The 27,275-nt window shown below is 40.9% G+C and overlaps 1 protein-coding gene and 1 non-coding gene across 5 annotated transcripts; both read right to left on the minus strand.

Moving 5' to 3' along the window:
• Positions 1-4,348: 4,348 nt before the first annotated feature.
• On the minus strand, positions 4,349-12,150 carry LOC119699605 (60S ribosomal protein L22-like). Of its 4 annotated transcripts, none has more exons than XR_005256480.1 (7): positions 10,809-11,715; positions 9,733-9,782; positions 9,182-9,251; positions 8,548-8,625; positions 7,329-7,358; positions 6,962-7,005; positions 4,349-6,359 (listed from the first exon to the last, which is right to left on the minus strand). XR_005256480.1 is itself a non-coding variant. In XM_038133334.1 (5 exons), exons 1-3 carry the CDS (start codon positions 11,827-11,829, stop codon positions 9,189-9,191), a joined length of 471 nt encoding a protein of 156 aa, XP_037989262.1. In that variant the 5' UTR covers positions 11,830-12,150; the 3' UTR covers positions 7,328-7,358; positions 8,548-8,623; positions 9,182-9,188. The 4 variants fall into 4 exon arrangements, 1 of the variants encoding a protein (XP_037989262.1); XR_005256479.1 differs by having other exon boundaries at positions 10,505-11,715; XR_005256478.1 differs by having other exon boundaries at positions 11,472-11,709.
• On the minus strand, positions 6,548-6,617 carry LOC119699970. Its single transcript, XR_005256617.1, has one exon. It is a non-coding gene; the product is annotated as a small nucleolar RNA SNORD50 (small nucleolar RNA).
• Positions 12,151-27,275: the final 15,125 nt, after the last annotated feature.

The following is a 27,275-nucleotide window of genomic DNA, read 5'->3' on the forward strand; positions in this document are numbered from 1 at the left end:
ACAAGTGTAAGAGTACTACTTCAGAAACATTTTCAAAAGCCTAGACACTATTCCCTGCCATGCCGATTTTTTGAGGAAACACTCAGCACTGAAATAGTATCTATTATAAATTGCTATTTCAAGATGTTTTAGAGGTAACTAACTCCTGTTCCTGCCGTTAAATTTTTTATGTTGTGTGGTTTATAATCTGTAAAACAGGAAGAGGGAAAGGAGCACTAATTCCCACAAACCAAACTTCTCTTTCTGTTTGCAGTAGCAAGTAGGCAGTTAATAAAATTATCCAAATCAGTAACTACATAGTCCCACTACTTTCAGAAAATGCTTATTCTGATATACCCTGGGGAATGAATCACCATACCCTGAACTGTTTTAGTTATGAAGTCAAAATGATATTAAGAACTGCCCCTCACCACATTTCAATATTGTACTTTTCTGGTGGTGTGCATGAAACAAAAGACAGCAATTTTGCTTGTATTTTTTGCTGCAGAAAATAACCTAACTGCTAGACAGAGCTAACATACCATCAAGGTTTCAGCTGGGTTAGTTAGTTTTCTTCTTAGTAACTGGTACTTCTTAGCGCTGTGGTTTTGGTTCAGTATGAGAATAGAGTTGATAATGGTTTGATGTTACGGTAGCACTATTTAGCAACAATCAGAAGTCTCTGCAAGTCAGGAGGGGCTCAAGAAGTCTTGGGGGAGCAAGGCCAGGACAGCTGACCTGAACTGTCCAAGAGGATATTTTATACTAGCATGTAATGCCCAGTACATAAACTGGGGGAAACTGGCCAGGAGGCATGGGTCATGGCCCAGGCTGGATATATTAGCAGGTGATCAGCAATTGCATTGTGTATCATCACTTGCTTGTCTCTGGGTTTCTCTCTGTTTTCTTCCTTTATGGTACAATTATTATGTTTAATTTCAGTTCTATTTTCATTTCAACCCATTGCTTTTACCTTTCCTCATATTCTCCTCTCCATCCTACGAGGGCAGGTAGGATGCAGTACTTAGTTACTGGCTGGGCTTAAACCTCGAGACACACAAGAGCTGAAGTCTCAAATGTCTCCCGCAGGACCCTAATATCTGCAATACTCCTCACTCAGAAAGAAACCAAGGTAAACTGAGGGCAAATTATTTTCCATTTTGTCAAGGTAAGATGAAACACAGATATAGCAATACCTGTATATTCTTCAATGATCTTAAGACTTTTTAAAAATACCTTTACTTTCCAATCAACTTACCAAGGTAAGGTCTAAGCATTTGTTTTATTACAAATGCTTTTTGTTCCTCAAAAGAAGACTTCAATTTGGGACAGATATTAATCATTCTTCACCTGCCACTATAAAACTAGAGCACTGGAGTGCTCCTTCAGTTAGGGAGAACTCCAGTTTCAGGGAAAAAGATAGTGTCTATTGGTTTGGTAAGAGCACACATGAGTACATCAAGTTTTCCCACCCAGCACACCTCAGTTAAACAGCAAGGCTGTCCTACCACAGGGCCCCTCACTGAACTTCACTTACCACTGTTTTCAGTAACATGAGAATCAAGAGTGACATCAGCTTCAGAAAGGGGGGGAAAAAGCTTTTACTTCAGCCCCCTCTGAATCCTACCCTCCCTACACTTAACATACCCCCTACTTCATCTGTTTTACAGCCCACATATCATTGATGTTTCAAATATTTTTAACTGGAGATAGGTCATAATTGCAAAGTAGCATTCAAACACAAATGAAAATCTCAAAAAATTCCCGAGAAAACTGCTGGAAAGGCTCTGTATACTTCTCCTATTCCTTATACTGGTCATCCTCAAACAGAATACTGAACGAGGCAGACTTTGTCCCACTCAATACAGCCATTCTTCTGAGCATCAAACACCACTTTGTCCTCCGGAGCCTGCAGGAAGTTTGAGACAATGGCAGAAAAGTACTGTCTTCATAGCCCTGATAGCTCAACTGGACTATCAACTAAAAAGCCACATGATGTTTGAGAGGAAGTAGAATTCATCATTCTAATTGTACTTTTCCAGTTTATATCCTCTGAGGGAAATACAAGGGCAGACAAGCAAAAATACTCATAAAACCAGTTGTAATACCAAAAAAATAAAGAACGTGTATCATCAGACATGCATTTACATAGCATATAATGCCTCCATGTGTACTCCACTCATCTGAAACTACTCTTTTTCTGGTAAATTCATTTATACTCCAGATGATAGCTCAAAGATTGTCCTCTGGGTCAAAGGGAGGGAGTGTGAAGAAAAGCTACCAAAGTTAGGACTGAACACTCTTCAGTATAAAGAAGAGTGGGCTAATCCCTTGGGCTAATCCCTTGCTGATTTTGCTGTGTCCATGTGTGAATGTCCTATGGAATGCTTTTCTTTACCAACTCATTTCATTTCAATGCCATTTTTTAATTGACAGAACACATATCCCAAACTTCGTATGCCAAATTTATACAGTTAAGAGCCTTCCTGCAGGAAAGATGGTAGGAACCCCAACACCAGCACACCATATAGTTGCAGCCACAGTCACAGACTCTTCTGCAGTATGGCAGCGAGACAGGACAGCTTATTCTGAAATTCCTGTTCACTGGGATCTGATACTTGAAGCAGCTATCACACCAGCACTGGCAGTCACATAGCAAGTGTGGGTGCTGTGGCAAGATAACCACTGCTAGCTTAGTTTCACTCACTTGCAACTCTTGATTATAGATCACAGCCTTCACCAGTAAGACAAGTTCTTCAGCAAGACAAAACCTCCCACCTTAATAAGGACCTTGTTACTTCAATAGTACCAAAGCATTTATGCAGAGCTACTCTTGAACCTTCCATGTGGTTGCAAGCTACTTCTCTTGCTCATAAGCTCAACATTCGTTAAATTACTAAGTCTCTGCTGGTTTTGCCCAGTTACTAAGACTGATAAATGGCAACATTCCAGAACAGTTTGTTTAACCACCGATTTCTTGGACCACAGCCCAACAGCCATGTGACACTTCTAGCTCCCCACTAATGATGGTTAATGCAAGACTTCACTGGACTAGAGCAGCAAAGCAGCAAAATGATTTCATGCTGTTTACTGCACAATCTTAAAGCTTTGAATTTAACAATCTATTTTGTAAGCCTGAAGTTTAATCAAGTGCTTTTGCAGAGAAATCCCATGCAAATTCCAAACGTGTTCCAAATGTGTCACAGAGTAACTCTCCAAAACTACATCTCCTTATCTCACTTGTATTAAACATCACTCCAGAAAATGTACCAGAACTAAATGAACAACTGGTTTGAAAACATATTAACCTCATCCCACAAGGCAAAAAAGCCATCTTTTCTATCTTAAAATGGATTATAAAAATGACCTTCCTACATAATTTTCACTGGTCTTGTAAACCAAATCCTCTGTAACGTGTCATGGTTAAAACAGTATTTCACTTTTGTAAACAGTAAACTCTTGTACTACTAATACACCTTTTATTGGCTACCACTTTTTAGTAGCTCTGAAGTACAGGATCATTCCTTGAGAAAGTTCTACAGCTCAATATTCAATATGCCTTACCATTGGCCACATCTACCTTTTATTTTTATGCTGAGAGGCCTATCTTTTTCATGATTAAACATTCTGAGACACCACATTGATATGCAGTAGCTTTATTTCCTGGCACTCTTTATCTATTGTTGCCAATCCGACCCCCCAGACCATGCCCAACGAATGTTTTAGAACATACAGAGCAAGACTGTCATGAAGTCCTTTGGGTACCTGAAGTGCCACCCACAACCCCGAACCTTTAGTCTTCTATTTCATCCCCAACATCACAAGATAAAACTCACTTTCAAAGTTTACTGCACATACATATAGCATTCTCTGTAAAGGTTAACATTCTATATTAACATCAGCCTAAAGATAAAGATGACACCTTTATTCTCAAAAACACATGCCACTCTTATGATCCTGTAATTAAGTTCTATCTGCCTCTGAATATTTAACAATGTACTGACCAAATACTGCTACTCTATCAAACATCTCTCTGCTCTTTGACATCTTAACATCCAGAAGAGATTGACCTACCTAGGACAGACTTTTAGACTTACCAGACAAGCAGCTGAAATGCTGTCTGTTAACAGCACCCACTTTATGTAGATCTGCAGTGAGCAGAAGATTTAGACTAATCTTACCTTCCCACATCCTGAGTACGCAGTCAGTTTTTGTCCTGGAGTCACTCAAGCACAACACAAAGCTTTGTGTGCCCAGTACATGTTGCACCAGTCAGCACAAGGCCCCATTGCCTCCATAGCTCCTGAGAAGTACAAGCAGGCACGGAAGGAACACCGTGGTGTGATCCACAGCTAACATGCAACAGCCATGACTTTAACATCCTTTATTCAAAAGCATGTACTGAACATGGCACATGAAAAAAAACACACTATTCTCAGTAATATTTGTTAACAGAAACAATATTATTGAAAGCAGTGAAGAAAAAAATAATTTTCTAGTTTATTTCTGCAGATCTTGATATTTAACAGACTGACATACCATTCCCTGCTCAAAAGGAGCAGCCTTTAGCCAACGTAGCAGGCCACTAATTAATTAATTAGCAAACCATAGGAGATGCTCAGCGAGCCAATGTACTCTTGGGAGTTTAGTCAGATACTTAGCATCCACTTCAGCAGCCTGATGGATACTTATTTTTGACATTTCCAATGCTTTATACGGTATTCCTGGTAGTGTTAATACTTCATACTACTTTGATAGAAAATTGGGACTTCACATGGAATTTGTCACTGATGAACAAGTACACACCGTGAGCTATAGGGTTGCTTTATATATTTTGGACTATTTCAAAATGATTCAGTAATAGGTCTATGAATTTTTAATTATGCTATTGTCAGTTTTTTGGTGTTATAAAGAATTCCTGACAATAAGGCTTGAAAGTCATGCTTTAAGGCAAATTTTACCTTATGTATACACCATGAGTTGTCTTTAAGTTTACTTGGTGACCAATTTATGATCCTTCATACCTCTGTGGAAGGGACAGCTGGCTGAACACAACAAATTTGCTGCTGCTGTCATTACAGCACTAGCTCTTTTCAAGTGACCATTCAAAGCCTTAGGGTTGCAAGACATAGCTGGGGGTGTGTATTCTGTTAGTGGTGGGGCAGTTATCTTGTTAATTGGGCAGTTTTCTTTATCTCTTTCACTACCAACCCTCCGTCCAGGAAGACATCTTCTGCTAATGAGCCTTTGAGTTTTACTACACACTGATGAAATTACATCATCCCATTGTGAGATACTCCGCCCAGAGGAAGGAAGCAAGCATTCCAACCTGGGTACAATCTGAGATTTGGAACACCAGTCAGTCTCCTCCCAGTGGATTCCTAGAGGAGCAGCTTTCTTCTTCACTGGATTCCCAGAGGAAAACCAGGCCAATCTACATCACCACTGGACCTTGAGAGGAAAACTACAGCCTTCCACAGGTTCACTGCTTCAACAGAACCACACCTCTCACTCCACGAGGACTGCAGCCGCCATTTAATCAGACTGCAGCTACCACCACCCTGACCAACAGGGTGTCAGGTTGTATTCTGATCCTGTCAATGTTGTTCTGTATTACTGCATTTTCATTTTTACTTTTGTTTTTCCTAATAAAGAACTATTTTTCCTACTCCCATATCTTTGCCTGAGATTCCCTTTAATTCCAAAATGATAACAATTCAGAGGGAAGAGTTTTAGATTTTCCATTTCAAGGGAAGCTCCTGCCTTCCTTAGCAGACACCTGTCTTTTCAAACAAAGACAAAAGCCCAAGTTCCAATGTTTGTAACTCTCTTTTTCCACTACCAATCTCTTTGCCCTAGAGAGCAAGCAAGTACTGTTGACAATGTATTCCTCAAAGGGCAGTTCCACTGTTGTGGTACTAGTCTTCTGCTGAAAGGGCTGTCCATAAACCCAACTCCTCACTCCCTCACTAGATACAGTGATGCAAGCTGTAGACACGGTCTTTTTCTTTGCTTTCACCCTGTCCTTACAGGTAGGCCTGCCTGTGAGCTCCACTGTTTAGTTATCACAGATCTCTAGTATCTGCAAGACTGTGTACCCATATGGTATTTTAAAAGGGTAAAAAATCAAGGGGTTTTCCATGTGCTCCTTTCCCTGATATTACTGCTACACTTCCTACAGAAGACAGTTCAGTATTTTGGAAAGATGGTGTTTTAAATATGCAGAGACAGTATCCACTGAACAAAATGGCAGCTGTTTTAGCAGGCTTTTAAAAGCATGGCATCCCACTCCAAGTCACAGTTTCTCTTCAGGTACACTTCCTTCTGGTTACATCATCCACGTTTGTCAGGCAGTTCTGACAAAGTGCTCCAATTCATCACTGGAAAAGGAGAAGAAGATCTAAGTAAAATGGTTCATCCCAGGCAGAAATTTCAATTTGCAAGTAAGCACACAACAGTTTGTATTAACATGTTGCTAATTCTGAAAAAACAAAAACAAACCAAGAAAAACCCTAAACCCACAAAGACTAATACGTCTCAGAAAGTTAACATAAAGTATTTTGGTCTCATCTCAGAAACCGGATCCGTATAAAGTTTATCAACAGGAATTCAGGTTCGGGATAGGATCATCACAGATGAGACAAAAGCAGTACATGAACAAAAAATTTAGTAGGAATATTCTTTGAGGTTTCTGATTGCTTAGCTTTTGTATTCCAAACTCTAACATTTTGTTGTATTTCAGTAATAATGAACATTTATTTAAAACTTTTCACGTAGGTTTGAAAGCTAACCAAGGTTAGGCACAGCTATCAGCTCACACCGTGCCTTGGGGAACAAGTGTTTTGGAAATGCCAACTATGACTTACTGTATCAATTGATCTATTATGTTTGTAACTATCACAATGCAAAACGATCTGAACCGTAAACACAGTTACTTTAGACTTAAAACCAGAAAATGTTTAGAAGCTTTTCAGTTACATACCTGAATAAGCCAAAAGCACTTGTTCCTACTTGTTTTCTTTTTTCCTGTAAAAAAGACATTTATAAGTTCAGAGAAGTTTTCTTTCAGCACTCAAAATACAACTTGCCATCTATATAGCCTCTCGTACAGACCAAACTGCATTATTCAACATGTGCTGCATTAGTATCAGCACACTGCAAGTTGTGACCCTTCAATCAGAAGAGTGTCATCATGTCACAGTAAGATTGGTTTTGCTTCTCTTGCTCAGCTGTTGCTCAACCTGGGTATGAACTATGATAGCAAGGGGGAACTACACTTGATCATCAGGATATCTGATACTGGTGATTTGCCTATTATGATCAAAAATAATATTTACTGGAATTCATACCTTCTAATCACACGCAGCATTCAAGCATCTCTGCAAAGACATAAAATGCACTGGTTAGTTAAAACTAACAAGGTTTGCTACTTTCAACTTTTCTCTAGGTCTGTCATGGAAGTCATTCTCCTTTCTACTTGCAATAGTGTCTGTCTAAACAATACAGCTGTTTACAGGCAGCACTGCTGCACAAGAAATTTCACTCATACATTTAAACTTCACATACGAGAACAAAACCTGTTGTTCAAAAGAAAGTACTGGTAGCTAACAAAGTATTTCTTGAATAAGAAGTAGAATAAAGTTATAGATGTATAGCAACACAGGAAAATGAGAAAAGTTTTCCCCCCTCTACATTTTAACTTTTTAACTAAAACCAGCCTGTGGACCCAAACACCAGTGCAACAAAGTGAATTTCACTGAAAAATTATAAGGCCAGACACTTAGGTGGGAATAAAGTTCTTAGAGAAACCATTGCTATTATTCTTAAAGCACAGTAAGCATTTGTGAGCATTCTTTTTGCCTGCCTTAAGTACATTATACCAGCCCTTGTGAAGTAATTTATCTCTGGAGCTGAAACAGCTAAATTTAGAATTCACTACAATTTACCATCAAATTTCATCTTTGTCATTACTATGACTTTTCCTAAACGTTCACATCTGAGTGAGCCCTAAATTAACGGTTCTAAAAGGATCGAAATGCAGACATCACCACTAGCTTTCAATCGCCACCAACACTTCCTGACCACACCTGACTAATGCCTGTTATTTACCCACTACAAGGCAGAATACTTGAACACTTCCTCCTCTCTGCTCTTTAAAGACACAAGCTTCTGCAACAGTACTTATTTGTGTCAACACAGACCTGAGGAGGGTTTAAATAATGTACCAACATTGTTTTCACAGCCTGGTGCACGCAGGCACCTCACTTGTACATAGCAACAGCATTAAACCAACACCAACTCGGGTGTTTTATGATTGAAACATCGTAAGTGGTTTGATCTCAGTAGCCAAAGCCTCATGAAATTGCTAAACAATGTGCCAGGTTTGGCAGTTTTAGCATGATTCACCATTCAGCATTATCCACAAGTATAAGTGACAGGAACTTAAACACCACTCATACATTCATATGTTCCACAAGACAACCTTCACCTCTTTTACTAGCAACGTATTAAAAAGGGAATCAATTAAAATCAGCAAAAAATGTCTGTTGTTTAATCAATAAATATTACCTGTTTTATTTCCTGTTGTGAGGAAATCCTTTTTCAGGACATGCCACATTGTCATTACTAGAAACTGTTCATGCCACTCTAGAAATTTGAGTAAAATCACAAATTACAACAAGTTCATGTTATAACATAAGCCAGTAAGAACAATCAATTTCTACTTTTGTAACAACTGATTATAAGCATTTGAGTAAAATTTAAATGAATACAGAACCTGGAGATCTTTCTTTTAAAGTAGTGAGGATAACAACTATACATTTAAAAAGGGAATACGCATTTTTATTAAAATATGGGAACATTTGCTGATTTGTATTAATGAGCATCCAGAGGTCCTGTTTTCTTTGACTAAACACCGTTTCATACTTATTTCCCAATAAAATGCAAATTCACAATTAAAAGCTATAGAGGTAAACTTCAAATTTAGTATGAACACTTCAGGACAGGCATTGTACCAGCTCCTCCAACACAAATATCTATTCCCAACCCCCCCAGCCCACACAGTTCTAGACCATGTCAAACATGCCCAAAATTACTGAGACCTCAATTTTAAAGCTAATGATATAGCTACTAATTTAATCCTATGCATCTTTTTCTAATCAATGTCTTGTTAATTTATCCCCACTGATCATTTAGAACATACACAGCTTTCAGGAAAATCCACTTGTGTGTCCCAAGTATTCTTCTACTTGTGATGGTCCTTCCATGAGGTGCTGAAATTAAAAATAAGCAAAATTATCTTTTAAACTAGAAAACATCTCTTGCTGTGGTCTAGCATCATCTCTCATGTTACTATGTCAGAAACATAATCACCAAGCAATAAAAACCTAAAATTTTCACACAATTTAATACTCTTCTGGAACAGGTGAAATACCTGACAAGGTGCAATTTAAATTTTGTAAGCAAAATAAGTCCAACTAAGAACTGACCTACAGACTGCCTTTAATTTAAGGAGCACCAAACCCAAAAAATATCAAATAATTCCTTATCACATTGATGGCAGTTATGAAAATGCAATGTAGTTTTTTCTTTCTGTCCAACTCAGTAGCCATACAAAATTGACAACTCTATGGCACGTCCCATACTTTGACAGACAAAATACAGAAACCAAGTTATGAAACACAAGTATTCATTGACTTGGTCAATAACAGAAATGCACTTCTACAGCAACATTAAAAGTTCCAGAGCTGTTACCTTAATGTACAACGTACTCGGCACCAATGAACATCTCCTCTCCATCACACCTAAAAACAAACACGGACAGCCTTACAACTTGAAATCAGCAGACTCATATTACCAGATCAGTAAGTCACACACATTATGAGGCAATAATCAGCAACACAATCTCTAAAAGCAGCATGTTGAGTACTAAATCGCAAGCCTGCAGGAGGAAAGCAGCAAGAAATGCAGTTTTAAGCAACAAAGGAGTTGCAAGTTACACCCACATGAAATCACATAGGAAAAGCATCGTAGAAATAACTGCACATACCCACTGTTAAACCTCAGCCGAAAGAGCTTTTAAGGAAAAATCATCTCAAGGTTTTAATCACTTTGAAGAACTGATTTAAGTTGGTTTAGAGAATTGTTTTAACCACATAGCAATTATTAAACTCCACCAACTCAAGCAGTTCCAAGAAATGCATGACAATACATTATCACTTGATTGTGCTTATTATCACTTGATTGTGCTTTAAGTATCTCACTCTGTACTACAGACCTAATAAATGCATTGAGCCATGAAAGATAACCTATCACACTTTTTGTTTCCTATCACTAAAACAATGCTACAGAAAGCTTAAAGTTAAGCTTACATCTTCTTGCATGCAATAAACTTTATGTTTACTGAGTGTAATAAACTCAATAATCAAGGGTTACTAATGATTCGAGTTCCAAAAATTTACTGTTCAGTAATCTAAGGTGTGACTCAGACTGTCAGACAAGCCAATTAAACACACAATGAACGCACCTGACGCCTTCCTATGTAAATCCACCTCCATCCTAATCTTTGCTTGCAGGTAAGAGCCCGGAATTGTAGACATATTCTATAGTATTTCTTGTTCTTTTTGAAGTGCTTTGGGCTTAATGACATCAGCATTTCATACAGGGGACAAAAAGGCATCTTAAGCACACAATAGGCTTCTGTCAGTACTTTGGGGTGGTGGTTTACTTTTATAACAAATCTCTCTTTTCTAAGCTATGTCATTGTCTTAAAATTATAAAGGAAACATAATTTGTTAGAACACAATCTTACGATTTACATCAGGTATCACCTAAATGTTGTGGGTCTTTTTTCCTTGGGGCGCTATATGGATTTCACAGTACTTTTGTAGGTCTTCTGCTGTGGAGCAGTGCTATGATGCCGGTGGCTGAACCCTCCAAAAGGATGCACGGGTAACACAAGCATGTGCATGTGCACCAACCCTCTGCCCCATGAACAAGGCGGTTCTGCCTTATCCAGCATTTTACGCACGAGCCCAGGGGTGTGAAGGCCGCCGCACGGTGCCAGGGGCGGCCGCAGCCGCGGCTCGGGGCTCGGCAGGGCAGCGCTCCCTCACCGGCCCCGGGCGGGGATCAAAATGGCGCGCGCCCGGCAGCGCCACGCGGGTCACCGCCGCCTACCGCTCCCAGCCTGCCCCGCGCCTCGGTACGCGGCTTCCGGCAGGACGCCTCCCGCGGGGCATACTGAGATATGTAGTCCCCTCCAAGTCCCCTTGCACCTCCGCGGCGGCTGCGGCCCCATAGCTGGATTACGGTCGCCTTTCGCCTGGCTCTGTTCGCGCCTCCAAGGGTGAGGGCTTCACCTGCCGGCTCCAGCCTCATGCACTACGCGACCGGCACTGCGGGCGATGCTCGCGAACGTCCAAACAAAAGGAAGAAGCCATCCCCCCGCCCCGCCGGGGCAGCGGCAGACACCGCATCCCGCGCCGCCTTACCGTGTGCCGCCATTGCCGGCGCTCCGCGGGGAAAGAGAGGGCGTGGTGCGCGCGCGCCAGCTTTATATGTACGCAGCGGGGTGGGAACGAAGCTGGCCGCGCCCCGGTCGCGCTGCCGAGGGGCGGAGACCCGCGCGGAGCTGGCTCGGGAGCGCGCTTGGCTCGCGGGGGCGCGTGGAGGGGCGGGCGCTGGCGTGCTGCCCGCGCGGGCCGGGCGCTGAGGGGCCGGCGCGCGCTCCCGCCTCGCCGGGCACGGCGTGGCCGCCATGGGAGGGGACGCGAGGGGACGAGCGGCACCGGTCGCCCGCCCGCCCGCCGGGCGCGGTGCTGTGCGCTCGGTTTGCGTTACAGGTTTCATGTGTAAAACGCTGAGCCGCTTTATGCGAGTTTCTAAAGGGAAACCAGGAACCGACCTGGTGCAGCTCCACTTCCCAAACTTAAAGAATGTGTTTCCTGAAGAATCGTAGCGTCGTTAAGATTGAAAAAGACTTGAGATCATCGAATCCAACCTGTGACTGAACACCACCACGTCAACCAGACCATGGTACTAAGTGCCACATCCAGTCTCTCGTTAAACGCCTCCAGGGATGGTGACTCGACCAGCTTCCTGGGCAGTCCATTCCAATGTCTGATCACCCTTCTGTGAAGAAATCCCTCCTAATGTCCAACCTTAGCCTTCCTGGCACAGCTTATGACTGTCTGTGTCCTCTTGTTATAAATAAGAAGCTTGACTAGGCCAATATTAAGGCAGCAATCAATTTATTAGTTAATGTGGTAAAGTATGAGCAAAACAGCGCTGGGTACAGTGGGGGAAGTTTTCCCTCCAGCTGCACACCGATAGTTGGGGGTGTACAGATATTTATAGGGATACACGTAAGCTTTTTTCAGCAGTTTCTATTCCAAATTTTTACGTCACAATTCTATACACTATTGTGAGTTAGTTTTTCTCAGGATGTACCCCAGAAAGGAGTATCCCCAGATGGTGGGGTCTGACTTCCAAAAGAAGAAAGAGGTCTTCCAGCTGGTGTGGTCCACACTCCAGATGTGGGCCCACCTTTTAATTGCAAAGACTATAAATCTCATAACAGTGATGTCCAGCTTCCCTTGGTTGAAACTATCAATCCTTGGGTTGATGTTCATCTTCCTTTCTCAAGCTGCTTTTACTGTTTTGCTAAGGTGTTGAGATAAGCATATTTCCTTTACATATATTCTAAACTTATATTTTCAAAGCTCCTTACTACAAGCAACATTCTAAAATTATACTTCAAAAGGTTATTATTGCAAAGCTGTTTAATGCTTAGCTATGTGCAGAAAGTTCCTGTCCAGCAGCAACATCCTTAAAGCTTTAATTCAGATGCTATAAAAGTTAATTGCAAACAAAGGATAAGTTCAAAGGCCTTCTTCCATGCTTTACTCCCTCAGTTATTTTTTAGAATTCATCCTTTAATTGTCCCATAATCAGTTTCCACACATATCACAAGCACACACGCTGTCTGTATGTACCTGACACGAAACACAGCTTTGTATCTCACACTCTTATCCTGCTGCTGATTCCCTGAGAGAAGAGGCCAACCCCCACCTGGCTACGCTCTTCTTTCAAGCAGTTGGAGAGAGGGAGAAGGTCTCTCATCTCTGAGTCTCCATTTCTCCTGGCTAAACACCCCCAGCTCTCTCAATCACTCCACACAGGACTTGTGCTCCAGACCCTTCACCAGCTTTGCTGCCCTTCTCTGAACTCTTGTCCTTCTTCTAGTGAGGGGCCCAGAACTGGACACAGCACTTGAGGTGCAGCCTCACCATTGCAGAGTACAGGGGAGCAATCACTTCCCTGGCCCTGCTCGCCACACTATTGCTGATACAGGCCAGGAGCCATCGGCCTTCTTGGCCACCTGGGCACAGCTGGCTCATGTTCAGCTGCCAGCACCCCAGGTCCTTTTCCACCAGGCAGCTTCCCTGCTGCCCCCAGAGTGAGCACTTGTTTCTTACATCTATCTTCTTTTCCTGTTCCCTGGGGCACCCACCTGCTTAACCTTGTGAAGCTATGCCTTGATGCCTCAACTTTCCTTCGACCCTAATTAGATGTTTCTGAAACATAAACCACAGGCGCATCCATTTCTACTTTTTGGAAGTAGCATGTGATACTATATCCCTGCATAACATTATGAGTTGTGGGAGCTGAAAAATCTCCTCTTACCCACAGCTGGCAAAAAATTGATCTTTCTGCAGTTTTTCGCTCTACACATATAGTCTAAGGATATTCCACAGTGAACCTAATAGTGGACTTTAGGAAGAACTTCTGTGCTGTGAAGGTTGTAGGACACTGGAAGAGATTGCCCAAAGAATCTATGGATGCCCCAGCCCTGAAGTGTTCAAGGCCAGATTGGATGGGGCTGCAAGCAACCTGGTCTAGTGGAAGGCTTGATGGGGGGGTGGGGTTTCTTTATTATTTCTGGATTATCTTTAATGTTCCTTCCAGCCCACACCATTTTATGATTCACCCTATTCCACCACAGTTCAGCCCCTGGAAATTTTACAGCTGCACCTCATAAAGTGACTTAGTCTCCATCTGAATCTGCCTCCTGTACAGCTGTGGAAGAGTTAGCGAAAGAAAGTCTTAGTAAAAGGTGCCTGGGCTACAGTGGGGATAGCAGGAGCACTACAGCCTAGATGATGCTTAAACTAATGGGAAACCACATCCTAAATTCTCTGTGGAGGGTCTTACTAGCTGTTTATATTTTTTTTTTTTTGTCTGGCAGTTTATTGAAAGGTTTAGTATATCAATCAACTCAATTGAGGAAATAAGGGAAAAACAATGAAGGATGAAGAAAAGCTGAAAAAAATGTTGGGTGTTTTGACAAGTTATTAACAATATGACAAAAACCAATGTTCCACATATGGACTCTTTTTAGAAGGGTATCTGGGAACAGATAAGGGAAATCTAGAGTAACGAGTTGTAGGGTGCTAAAATATTTGGCAATTGTATTCCTAAAATTATTGAGATTAATACCACCAGGAAAACTAAAGAGCTGACAAATTTTAAACAAGTTTCCTTCTGCAGTCCATGGCAGTGGATGACACTCTTCTCTCTGCTTTTCTTTTACTACATCCCATTTTTCCTGTCTGAAATCTTGAGTGTGAGCTGCAGTTGCCCATTTTCTACTGTACAGGCATGAGAAGAGAAGTCTGCAATGCTGTCTTTTTCTCTGAGTGCCTCCCACCACAGCTGTTTCAGCTGCTGTTTCTGCAGGAGTGAGAGTGAGAAGCTGTAAGCATCGGGGAAGAGCTGCCAGTGCTTCATGGAGTGCTCAGCAGCCCAACTTGGGCACAGACAAGCAAGCAATTTATGTGGTTGTTATCTTTCCATCTGACCTATTCAAAAGGCCTCAAAACTGATGTTTGCCACATGGCACGGAAAATGTTGAGCCACCCTTCCTGATCACTACTCAATTAGCCCTATAGAAAGAAGGCAGGTCCTTACCATTCCTTTACTAAGTGCTAAATAATTCCATATTTCTACCAGTGCCTGTGGAGGGCTTTTACTGCATGTTAGTCTCTCAAAGACTGGAATTTCTCTTTGGGGAAAAAACACAATTAAGCCCGGACTACATTACAATAAGTATAAATGAGTACAATTTTAGTTTGCATTTGATAATAAAAAGCCTATACATTCTGAGGTGACTGAGGACTGTCCAGGGCTGCAGGGTGCTCTGTAGTGTGAGCTTTGCAGGTGAAACATGGGTGAGCACCCATTGTGGGGAGCTTCACACTGTGCAGTGCTACTGCACCCTGGCTTTGGAAGTTGGCAGAGGAAACTCCTCATCTCTCTGTTAGATTGGAGGGTACAGGTTTACTAGCAGAGCCTGAATGCACTGCTTTGCAAACCTTTTGTCCCCAAAGAAATGTGTCTCATATTTCTCAGCATCACTCAAGGCTGCTAGCACTGGGCGAGCTTGTGGGTCAAGTGAAGCATGGCTTTACTGTAGGTAGGCAACAATTACAAGTCTGAAAAAAGTTAACCAAACCAAAGTAAAAATGTACACCACAAACATAGATTAAATTTCAAAGTAAGGTTGCTTCTTTTGCATTTCTTCCCCTTCCTTCAGGCTTCCACATCTTTAACCTATATCTCATTCTGCTGAGAGATCCTAAGGCTGGTCTGAACCATTAGCCTGCTTGGCATAAAGTGTTAGTTTATAGATGAGTTGCTTCTGAATTTATCTCGCCACAAGGCTTCACATTCATGCACAGTGTCAGCACTGGCAGAAGGAAATGCTGGTTATGAGATAATGGGGATGTACTGGATTGACTCTGGTGTTGGCCCACACGAATGTATGTCAATCTGGAAGTCTGGTGGTGTGACTACCTCCACTGCTTTTCAGTTCTAGGCAACTCTAGCAAAGTTCTCTTTTCTTGTCTTAAATTATTTCTTTCTTGTTCTTTCTCTTTATTTCTCTCTGCCCCCCACTTCCTTTCTGTTCCTCTTTTAGGTCTGGCTTCCTGGATTTTCTCCAATAACGTTGTAGCTTTGATGACTCATGTCTCTTGGTTTAGTATGGAATTTATACCAGTGCATCCTTTGGGATGCTGAGTTCCCTTCCCTCTCACCTTCCCAGCAGGAAGTCTATTGTATGTAGCTTTAATTTCTTCCTTTTCAGAACAGATAGTACTCATTGCAAACTTCTGAGCTGACTTTGCCATATTTCGCATTAAACATCATAAAATACTTGAGTTGGGAAACAATTTAGCTTATGAATGTGACCCTGTTTTTAGTGTTTTGCAGATACCAGAATTTTTTATTTAAACTTCTCAGGTCTCTCTCTTTGATTTTTTTAGTCACTTTAGTATCACAGAAAGACAAGCACTTTCTTTTCTTTCTTTTTTTTTTTTTTTTTTTAATAATAAATGAGATAATAAAAAACATTAGAACAGCTGTACAGGGTCAGATCAAAGGTCTACCAACCGCCCCCCCCCCCCCCCCCCCCAACTAGTACCCTGCTGCCAAATGTATCCCAAAGTAAATGCCTAGGGAGGGGAGCAGGGATAGAACAAACATGTCCTTCCACAAGTATTTGTCCAGCCTCTGGGAATATAAAGCTTGGAAACCTCCTAGAGGATTATTATTTTTGTGTGCATAAAAATGTAACAATCCTCCGTTAATTTCCTACCTATCAATTTGTCCAATCTTTCCCAGAGCCTTTATAAAATTTTAGCATCCCCAATTACAATGACAAGGAATACCAGAGTTTAATTAGTGTTACAGGAAAACACATCTCCTTTAATTCGCTTTGTATCTGCTTTCTGTTTGCTCTTTGCGCAGTTTTAGAAGAAGCAGTGGGTAATCCTTCCCTCCACAGTCATCCTCTCATTGAGCACCCACCCCCCAATTTCTTCTTCATTTATTTAATCATTCCTCATAGGGGAATCAGTTCCTATCTTTGACTGTACTCTTGCTGATCTGCTTTCAACTTCTTTTGCTTTCTTTTTGAGATGGGACTCCCAGACTATTGAGTCTGTTCAGGAAGCAGGTATGACATGAGTTTATGCGGCGGTACCATGATGTTCTCTGCTTTCTTTTCTTGTTACTTAGCACCTCCTAAACTCTGGTGTCCTTTTTTGGCTGGCTCTATGCATGGAGCTGACATTTCCCCAGAGCTGTCTGTCATAACCGTGGGATGTCACATCGGAGCAATAAAGGCTGGAGCCCATTGTTTTGCATTCGCTGTTGTGTTTGCTTTCCTTGGTAAGTGGTGGTTTGTATTGATCTGTGTTGAATTTCATGTCTTGCTGTTGTACTCACTCAGCCTTTTTAAGCTCTTGCAGCTACTTTTGCATCAGCAATAAATAAATGATTACTAGTTTTTTATCACTCTGCATACCACCTATTTCAGATAATTCAGAAAGTTCACCAGTGTAGGTGAATAGGTGCAGATTCCTGTGGTGGTTTTCTTCCACCATGAAAATTAGCCATTTGCTTCTACCTTCTGTTTCTTGTCTTTTACCATTTATCTCACATCTCCTTAATTTTCTTAAAATCATTTGCTAGGAGGCTTTAGGGAACCTATGCACTAGATCAATTTATCACAATCTTCATGATAAATGTGATGTGAGTTTACCAAATGTTCTGACCATTGCCCTACAGATCATAATTATCTAGATACACACTAATTCTACTTTTTATAATAAGCTTTTTGCTTATTTCCCTGGAATAGATGTGAGGCTTAGTGGGGTTTAGTTTTCTGGATTTCTGTAGAACCTGTTCAAAACATTATAATTCTGTTTGCTACTTTCCCTTCTTTAGCACCAGAGCAATTTTAAGGAGGAGCTCACATACCACAATTAGAAGTTTGTGTTTCACTAGCTTCTTCTAAAGCATCATTTGGTCGTGTTGAAACTGCAGCATCTTCAAGAAGCTGGAAGCAATTTCCCTCATGAAAGCCTCAAAAGTGGTGTGGTGCAGGGAATTTCCCCAAATTTTTCACCCAGAACACAGGAGCAAAAAATGCATGCAATTACATGGCCTAATTTTCTCTGAATAGGCTTCCTCATGGGGGTCAGGTTCATGAATTTGAAAAGGAATATATTGTTAGTCTTGGTGACTAAACATTGTTACTTTAACGTGTAATATGTTTCCTTTTGCCCTTTTACAAGTCTAAATTGGTGATTTTGTGCCTTCCAGACAGTGCTCTCTGTTTGTCTTCATACCACTTGTGAGGGTTTTGTTACTTTTTACTGTTACTGGATCTAATGCGCATACCACTTGTGAGGGTTCTGTTACTTTTGATTTTAACAACATGTTCATTTTTAGGTATCTCCCCTTTCTGAAGTTGAGCACAGCTGTGGCAGATATTTGGGGTTTCTGCTGCAAAGTTAATCTAAAAGTACAATGGTTGCTTATGCTGGCATACTTGGTTTAGTGCCATAATCTAATCAGTTTATATGGCTAAAATTACCAGTAAAGCATAACTAAGCTTTATGCAAGAAATCCCTCAAACCCTCTTCACTTGGTTACCTAAAAAAGTGACAAAGTTGGTGTATTAAGGCGGGTAAACTAGTTAATTGCAATAATTTTAAGTTATATCAGCAAGTTTTTCCTCTGTTTACAAGGACAATTCTGTGTGCTGTCTCTAGGAGTACATCATTGTAACTATTTTATTGTGTAAGAGGAGCATTCATTATCTTGAACTACCGCAGCAGCATGCCCAAAAATACTTGAGGGAAATTTCAGTCTGAGTCTTTGTTCGTGATTGGGAACAGCATTTTCTCTGTGTTTACATCTCTTCTATATTGTTCCACATAAACAGCATATTACTGGAAGATAGTATGTTTTATTTAATTGCTGTATAATTGCTACTTATCTTACTGGCTTTACTCATCCTTAAGTGATGACATTAACAGATTTGGGTGAGAGGAAAGCATTGAAGTGACAAGATGGGAGAAGAGCAAACTGCTGTTTAATGTTCTTCTCTCAGCTGTATGACCCAGCCATTTACTGCTATCACTTGCAATCACTTCATTAATTAACGAGGCATAGGGAAAATGTGGCTTTTCTGTCATATTTATACAGCTTTGGCAAATTAAATGTCAAATCCATTTTAAAATAGGAATTATATCTTCATGTTCCTTAACAAGAGGCTGCTTCTGACTCTTAGAGAATACAAGGCTGCTGATCTATTTGATTATTTTTACCAGAACTATTCTTAATATTGCCATCTTTCAGAGCCTTTCTTACAAATTGTGTCTTATTTCTTACAATATCCTAAAATCACACTCTACTTTTCTTCTATCAGGAAAAACAACACATATTTGCTTTGTTATTTTTACAATGAAATGCCATGTGATCTGATTATAACAAAATAGAAGTTGTAAGACTACATTCCAGTATCTGGAATTGAATCTGGATATGATGGTAAGTACAGAATTCTGGGTAATAAAGAGGCACTCTATTTGAAGTGGATATTTCTCAGACACTTCTTCAACTGTTTGGAATGTTTCATTTGATAAAGTAAGAAAATCAAATAGGCATACATATTATTTTACTACTTGTATTCATGTTAAACAGATACAATTTTTCTAAAAAAACATTAAAAATGTAAGAAAATGTAACTACCTTAGCTACAGTGCCAATATATTAATTTTAGTAGATGTAATTATGCACCAGGTCTTCCGTTATGATGGAGCATAAGTCTTTCCTTCTATGAAATTTGCACAGATGCAGGTATTTTCAAATCTTTTACTGTAGAATTTTGTTTCCACGTTGTCTTGTTCTTAAAAGTTAGCTGATTTTGTGAGTGTGTCTTGCTCCCAGCAGCTCAGTTTTTTCTCATACAGGGAGAGATCAAACAGCACTTTCTGTAGTGTTTTAACTTTACAGTTAAGTAGAACTTAGCAGTTCCTGTGGAAAGGGGTTGTTCTTCCCTCCTCCCCTGTCACTATTGCAGGATGCTACAAGCAACTACCTGGTGCAATAGAAAACATTTTAAAAATTTTCTTATGCTTTAGTTTTCTAGCAAATCAGCCACCTGAGCTGACTAAGACTGTGACCACCTAACCACTAGATTTAACAGAAAGGAAGTGGTGGGAACAAATACTCTGGGCTGGTGAATTGTTGAGCAGGGTGATGTCCCCTGACAACTAATACTCAGGCAGCTGTAAATATGATGTGAAACCTCATGCTTGATCCCTCCAAAATGCGATGTACCCCCTATTTAATTATGCCTAAATACAAGGATTCAATCATTAAAATAAACAATATTTGATGTTTAAGAAGTCTATTGCTCTATTGTTCACCGATATTTACTCTCATACTGAAGAAGAAATTTTCTCTGTCTAAATATAATTAAATTAAAGAAACAATTTATGTTCAGAGCAGTAAAACTTCTGACTGGTCCTACTAATGAGCAACACAATTGTGATGCTCTGCCCAAGGATATATAAGATTAATGTGTTCAGTGTTTGAAGGTGGAAGACTGTATTTGTAAAGAACAGAAAGAGGCAGGCAGCACAGTTAATCCTATAGCCATGATAATATTCATTAAAACCCAAATAGGCCATTTAAACTGTGTAAGTAATTTTCTAACATTAAGAGAAAGTAAACTAATATTGAGAACTTCTTAGGAGGGAACTCATAGCATTGCAAATTTTTACCAGGTACACAAGCACACATTCTCTGTTCTGATATTCTTTACTGATATTCTTGACTTGTCCTGATATTCTTGACTGGGGCAAGTAACAAGCCTCCTGATACCGGAGAGACTGCATCCTTCTGGCATGGAAGTGTTCATACCAGGTGGCCTCTGAAGGCCCTCCTATGGTCTAACCTGCTTTGCCTGGTTGTGCTCTCTTGGATATTCACCAAAACTCAAAGGAGCTCATCCAGGCTCTCAGAGCAGCAGAGAGAAAGACCTGAGCATTTCAGAACTTGCAGGCTCCCTCTGTGTGCTCAACAGCAGAGAGAGAGTAAGACAAGGCCGTCCCTGTTTTTGGTCCTCAGTTTTACATGTGCTGTGTAGGGAAAGGATGGGACAAGGCTGCCACTCCTTGTCAGCACTGGGAACATGCAGCTAATAGGCAGACAAGATTTCTTCATGCTCTTCAAGTGACCTGAAGCAATTGCTCTGCCAGAGGTAATGAGCACACACTGTTTCTAAACACAGGGCCTTTGAAGATCAGAGAAATTGTAGTCTAAGCTTGAGTTGACATGGATCCTCTGGTGCTCCTTAATCTGCAATTGCTGCCAGACTCAGAGTGTACTCCCATCAGCCTCCTTTGCGTTCCCTAAGCTAGGCCCTCTTGGGAACCAGGAATGGAAGATCAGGAGGTTCTCTAGTCCTTCTCAAAAAAGCAGTGCTGGGGGAATTTTCAGATGAAGCAGTGATCAGATCTGAGTGCATCCCTCCTGGGAAAAGCAGCTGACTCAGCCTCCTCCGGACGCATTCCTAGGTGGAAGCCTGTGGTGGTGTTGTGCAAGATAAAAAAAGGTCTGGCCACTGCCTGTTCTCAGCTGAGGCAAGCAGCCCACTGCCCACGGGCAGCCTGGTGTTATGTAGGGAAACATAGGATGCCAGATGGCTGAAGAAGGTGCTGAGTAGCCCTGGTAGCTGCATGCACAGTGAAAACCATTAATATTTGCTGTCATGCAGCTGACTATTCCCATAGGAGCTGTCACAGATGCCAGAATTACCATATGACCCTGGCTGGTGCCAGTTGCCCTGTTAATTGCTATCTTTCATTTCTCTTGAAGATTCTGCAGTTTATTGTCATGTTTAAGCAGTTTCCATGGACTGCAGTGGGAGTGTGTGACACAGCCTGATTGTAGGGTTTATCTATTACATATGAGTAAGGGATAAACTAAGATAGCTTTAGCATAATTAATACGTATTCTATTAGGAGTGTCATAGTGTTTGAAAACCTCACCCAGCCTACCAGACTGGCTGTAGGCAGAAACAGGCTAAGGGGTTATCCGTGTCCTCTCCTTTTGGGAGTCACATGAGTCCAGCTCCATGTGTCCCTCTCCTGCTGTTGCCCTACTTTGAGTTACCACAGACCTCGCTAGGATCTGCAGTAACTTGACCTTACTTTGTACCTGCATTTCTGCAAGAAAGGCAGAACTTGCCTTGCAGGCACTGGGAGGGAACATCATGTACAAAGTGAGGCAGTGGCTCTTGCCTGTGTTTCTCCACACACTGCATGGGATGGGGCCGTGGGCCTGGGCTAAGCCAGGGATTGTGAAGGTTGCAGCAGAAGAGCTGGTGGAGGAGAAATGTGCTGCACGACACCTGCATGACAAAACAAGAGGCTGAAACCTTGTTTGAACTAGTAAGCAATCGGTTTTGCAATGCTACATGTACACCTGACCTGCAGCCAGTCTGGAGATGCTTGATACAGGGGTGGATGAAATTTTCCCCACTCAGTGATTTTGAATGGGATGATTATTAAGATCGTTCCTCTGTAAACACAAGAGGGCACTCCCGCCTCACTCCTCAATGGTTTGTAGCACACAGAAGTTTTTAATGGAACAACAGATTTGCAGCTAATTGATTGTACATGCTTTGATAACACAACACTATGCATTTATAAGCATTTATAGTTCGTGCACTTACAGGCCATACTTAAGAAATGTGGTCTTAGTTTGATGCTTTCACTAAATGTAGGTATGGAGAAAAGATTTAATTTAATCCTGATCTCAATGCAGTAAAAACAAAACTCATATGTCCTTTTAACCAGAGTCACACTGAAACTGGGGGACTATAGACTACTTGTTGGGGTTTTAGGTACATTATCTCATGGAATCAGAGTTTACTTGTTTTGTCTACAGTAAAAAAATCTCCAAGAGCAACTACAGAGAGGGGTAATGAGATTTAAAGTTGTTACACTGGCCAGCACTTGTGTCTTGAAGTAGAATGATCCATTCATGTAAGCTTTTCTTGTCCACTCGTTTTTGTCTGCCTAATGTGCTATTCTATCAGTGCTTTGCACACTTCAGTCACTTACACAGGAAAAAATGTATTTTAAGCTTACTCAAGGGCCTCTCGGCTGTAGGGGTCAGAGTCTCACTTGATCACTCAGAAAGATTTTAGCAACTTTTAATATTGTTCAGCACAGTAAAAGAAAAGCTAGGCTTGTAAAGGAGAACTTTCTATCCATTTTGAAATACAAGTGAAATCCACAAATAATTACTCTTTAAATGTAAATATATATATTTCCAAACCCCGAAGTCCACTCTGCTAATTATCTCAGAGTAAATGCTTACAGTTCCTTCATTTGGAGAGGGTTATTTGGTATTGTCTAAAGCTTTTCTGTGGGGAAACAAATTTTACCTGCACATTTAGCCTCTTCACATTCGTTCCGCAAGGTGTATTTCCATTCTAGTTCATGTAAATGGGATGCACTTTTTATTGTCCCTTGATGGTCCCCCTTTGTGAAGTCTATTTTAGCCTCTGTTTCCCATATAAGACATAAAATGTCAGGCACTGGAATAAGGTGTGGGGTGGGAGGAGAGAGGCCTGGCAGTGCCCCGTGGGAGGTGGCAGGTTTGTGTACATGAGCCTTGTCCAGATTCCAGCTTGGTGATCTTCCTCTGCATTTCTTACCCCTTCTTCTCACCCTCATGCTTCTTTTGGGCATTAAGAGCTTCACCACCGCTTTCTTAAACAACTCTTCCATTGGCCAGCAGGTCTGATGTCTCTCTTTCAGAACACTTTTGATTTGAGATGCTGAAAGCAAGAAACAAAAGAAGGATCAGCACTATCCAATACAGCACTCTGGGGGAAAATTTGAGGGACTAGAAGTGTAAAGTACTAGAATAAGAATTATGTAGAGTGCTGGCATTAAAGGCATGTGAGTGTGAGCTGTGGAGATTTGCATTGCATTTTATCTTCATGACACTATTTTTTTATTTTATGGCCCAGCAGACCCATAAGCTCATGCCTGACTGCTTCATGTAGTAGACTGTTAAGTATGGTTTGAAAAGATTAAAACCAGACAAAGTGTTTGTAAAGTAACTTCATAGAAAAATATTGATTCTAACTGAATTGTCAGTTACCAGTTGCTTCTTCAAAGAAATCTGGTTTAAAAAAATGTGCATTTTGCCTGAAATAAATGAAGCAGTGACAGATCCTTTTGGGTTAATGTGCTCATTTAATTTTCAAGCATAATCTTCTTCTCAGAAATAGTGAATGATTTGTAAGTATGGATACTTCTGAAATGATGGTTGTAAAAGTTGACTTTTAACTAGGTTAATAAACTGTATTGAAGAGCCTGGCTGCTCTACAGAAGGCCTCCTCTGCCACCACAGGAAATTACTCCCCCAAGGAGAGTTGATAGTGGTTATTAAAACAGAAGAAATCAATTCAAAATGCTAGTGGCTCTCTTGTAGGTTTTTTCCTTTTCCTATAAATGGTCCTATTCATATGCATGGAAAAGTTGGGACAGGAGGATGAACTTGTCAAAAGTATTATCATTTGAAAATATATTGCGACTATGAATTTGGCTATGAGACATTATTGTAATTAATTATGCAATTTATTATTGATAATTATTCATTTTCCATTTCTATTTGTTTTTGATTGAATTATGAGGCCGGTACATCCCATCCTCCATCGCAGATAAACCACTTTCCCAGTTCTTTCTCTTGTTGGAGCGACATGAGGTGCTCTGGCCAGAGATGTGTTGGTGCAGTGGTTGACTGATGGCTATTACAATCATAAATGCTGTGTAGGAGCTTTTCTACCCTGTCTTTGAGCTGTATATGGAAAACTTTGCATTTTGTGCTGGCAGCTCCTGGTGCCCAGGGCATGCTGCAATGCACGGGGAGAATCCTGTGGCACTGGAGGCAGCATGGGAATGTGCCTGGGGACAGCCAGTCTTGGCAATGCAGGCTCAGTAACCTCCATTTGTCAACTACAGTTTAGCAATAAAGAGTTAAACTTCTCTGTACAGTCAGACTTCAGTTCTGGATGTGTTTAAATAGTGCAGGAAACAATTGCCAAGGAGAGAACTTGTGAAAGTTTGTTTAAATCACATTCACACAAACATAAAAAAAATGTTTGTTTAAATCACATTCGCAAGTAAAATGTCAAAAATGGTTTGCTTATAGCATTGGTGGATGGTAGTTTAAAAACATCCTGAAGGTAGATCCTGGGAGGAATAAGACAATATGTCCTGAATCTTATCCATGCTTGAAAACATGAGTCAAATTTAATTACAGACTCTTGGGTGACTGCCTGGTTGGAGAAACCTACCACAGTTAGTGATGGAGCAACTGCCCTCATGGAAACCACCCAAAAAGAAAAAGAAGACTGAGATGGATTGTTTTGAAATACTGTACAAATAATGTGGAGTATTAGTGTACTTGACTGGCTGTACAGAAACTCAAGGAGTGATGCAAGGAGGAGAATCAGTGAGAATTATGTGGGAGATCATGAAGCAACAGCTGTAGACAGAATCTGCCACAGTAGTTCTTGTTAGTGAAATAAAAAAAAAAAAACCTTGCTTAATGTTATTTGCGCAGTATCAGAATGGAACAGAAAGATAAGACACAGAAATGTTCCAGTTGACAATTATAACTAATTAGCATCTACTGACATCAGAAGTCCTTCAACTGACTTTACTCAACCTTTAGTCAAAACTTACATCACTGAGACATACCAGAATGGGACAATAGAATAATTTGGGTGAGCATCTTAAAAATAAGACACAATACTCTAGCCATCTGCTGCCAGTGATCACCAGCAAAGGAAAGGCTCTGAAAAGCTCCTGAAATTCCAAGCAAAGCATCCCCAAAATGCTGCTGAGCAGAAATGTCTCTTGAAAAGTAGGACTATGCAATGTCATGGGTGCCAAAGCAGCATTCAGAAACAAAAATATGAAAATGCTTGCATTGCTATGTTGTTTATTGCTGCAATGACTACAAAGGTGTGCCTTGTCTCACAGTCTCTTTGTGCAGCTGTAGTTTAAAAGTGAGGCTACAGCTTAATCTGGTCTCAACATCAAGGATGTACAATTTTGAGGCCTCTACACTGTTATTCCAATGAGAGATCAAGTTGTTTAGTGGGATGCTTAAACTTTGACTTCTAATATTCATGGGCATGATCCATCGTGCATCCCGCATCCTCATGCAGTGCTCTAGAGATAAGCAAACCAAGACACCCAACACTGCAGTTTGGGCTATGATGGCTAGTGAGCAGGTAATAGCAGCTCAGAGTTATTAATTAACATGCCTAGACATGACACAATTATTAATCTGAGTGGATAATTTCTGTTTTGGCAAAACAGTGGTAACCAGGGCACTATGAGAGGGAAAGGGTTGAGTCATCTGAGGGCAGAAACAGTCCCAAGTTTGCATACATGTTGCCATTTTAACAGAACATTTTTAATGAGTTTTTGAATGACTGAATCAAAACAGTAGTTTCCAATCCCTAATGTCAAAGGACTTAGTTGTGTAGTGTTATTCAAAATGCCCCCTCCACCTCCACTTTACTTCCTTAGATCTGTGCAAGGCACTGAGCATTCCCATAAGGAATTCAGATGTTTCAAGGTGCTGTGTTTGTGCTCACTGGATGTGAAGGCAATGAGGATGAACCCCCTCTGTGATCCTGTAGGAGCTTATTTGCTTCCTGAGCACTGACTAGGATCCCAGAAACCTGCCCTTTGTGTCTGACTGTAAATTGAAACACGATTCAAAGAATTCAAATAGTGAATTTTTAGAAGGTAGAATTGCGAGTAAAAATTCCTGCTGTACATCAACAAAAGGATTTTTATTAGTTCTTACATCTCTCATAAGTTCATTGTCATGAATCTCAGTGAATCTGTGCTGACTAACACTGAATGCAAACCTGACTCTCCTCTTTCATTCTGCCTCTCAGGAAGGGATTCCCTCTGGAGACACACTGGCTTCCCTGGAAGCCTCTGTGTGGCAGTAGACAAGTGGTGATCCCATTGCAATTGTTCTCTAAATGGTGGGAGTTGCTAGATAAGATATCAGCAGGCATGGAGCAAGTGAGTTACTTACACAGAAGAAATTATATGTGGTGACTTGATCTGGTCTGCCTAGAGAAGGAAGATTTTTTCCCCATCTCCAGAGGAAGGGGGATAAAAATACTAGGATTCAGAATGTACAAATCTAGGAATGAGAGCCTTGTCCTTGCAGCACAGGATTGCTGCTCTCAGATAGCAGACCATGATCTTTGTATGGAATCTGCAAGGCAGAGAGACTGTGGTTTGTTAGGCTTCCTCTGCCTGAGCTTTTTTTGATATGTTTGTAGCTTGGTTTCACTTGGTGTAGCTGTCACAGCAGTTTTTCTAGTT

Source organism: Motacilla alba, chromosome 3 (assembly GCF_015832195.1).
Source record: "Motacilla alba alba isolate MOTALB_02 chromosome 3, Motacilla_alba_V1.0_pri, whole genome shotgun sequence".
Classification (NCBI taxonomy): Eukaryota; Metazoa; Chordata; class Aves; order Passeriformes; family Motacillidae; genus Motacilla; species Motacilla alba.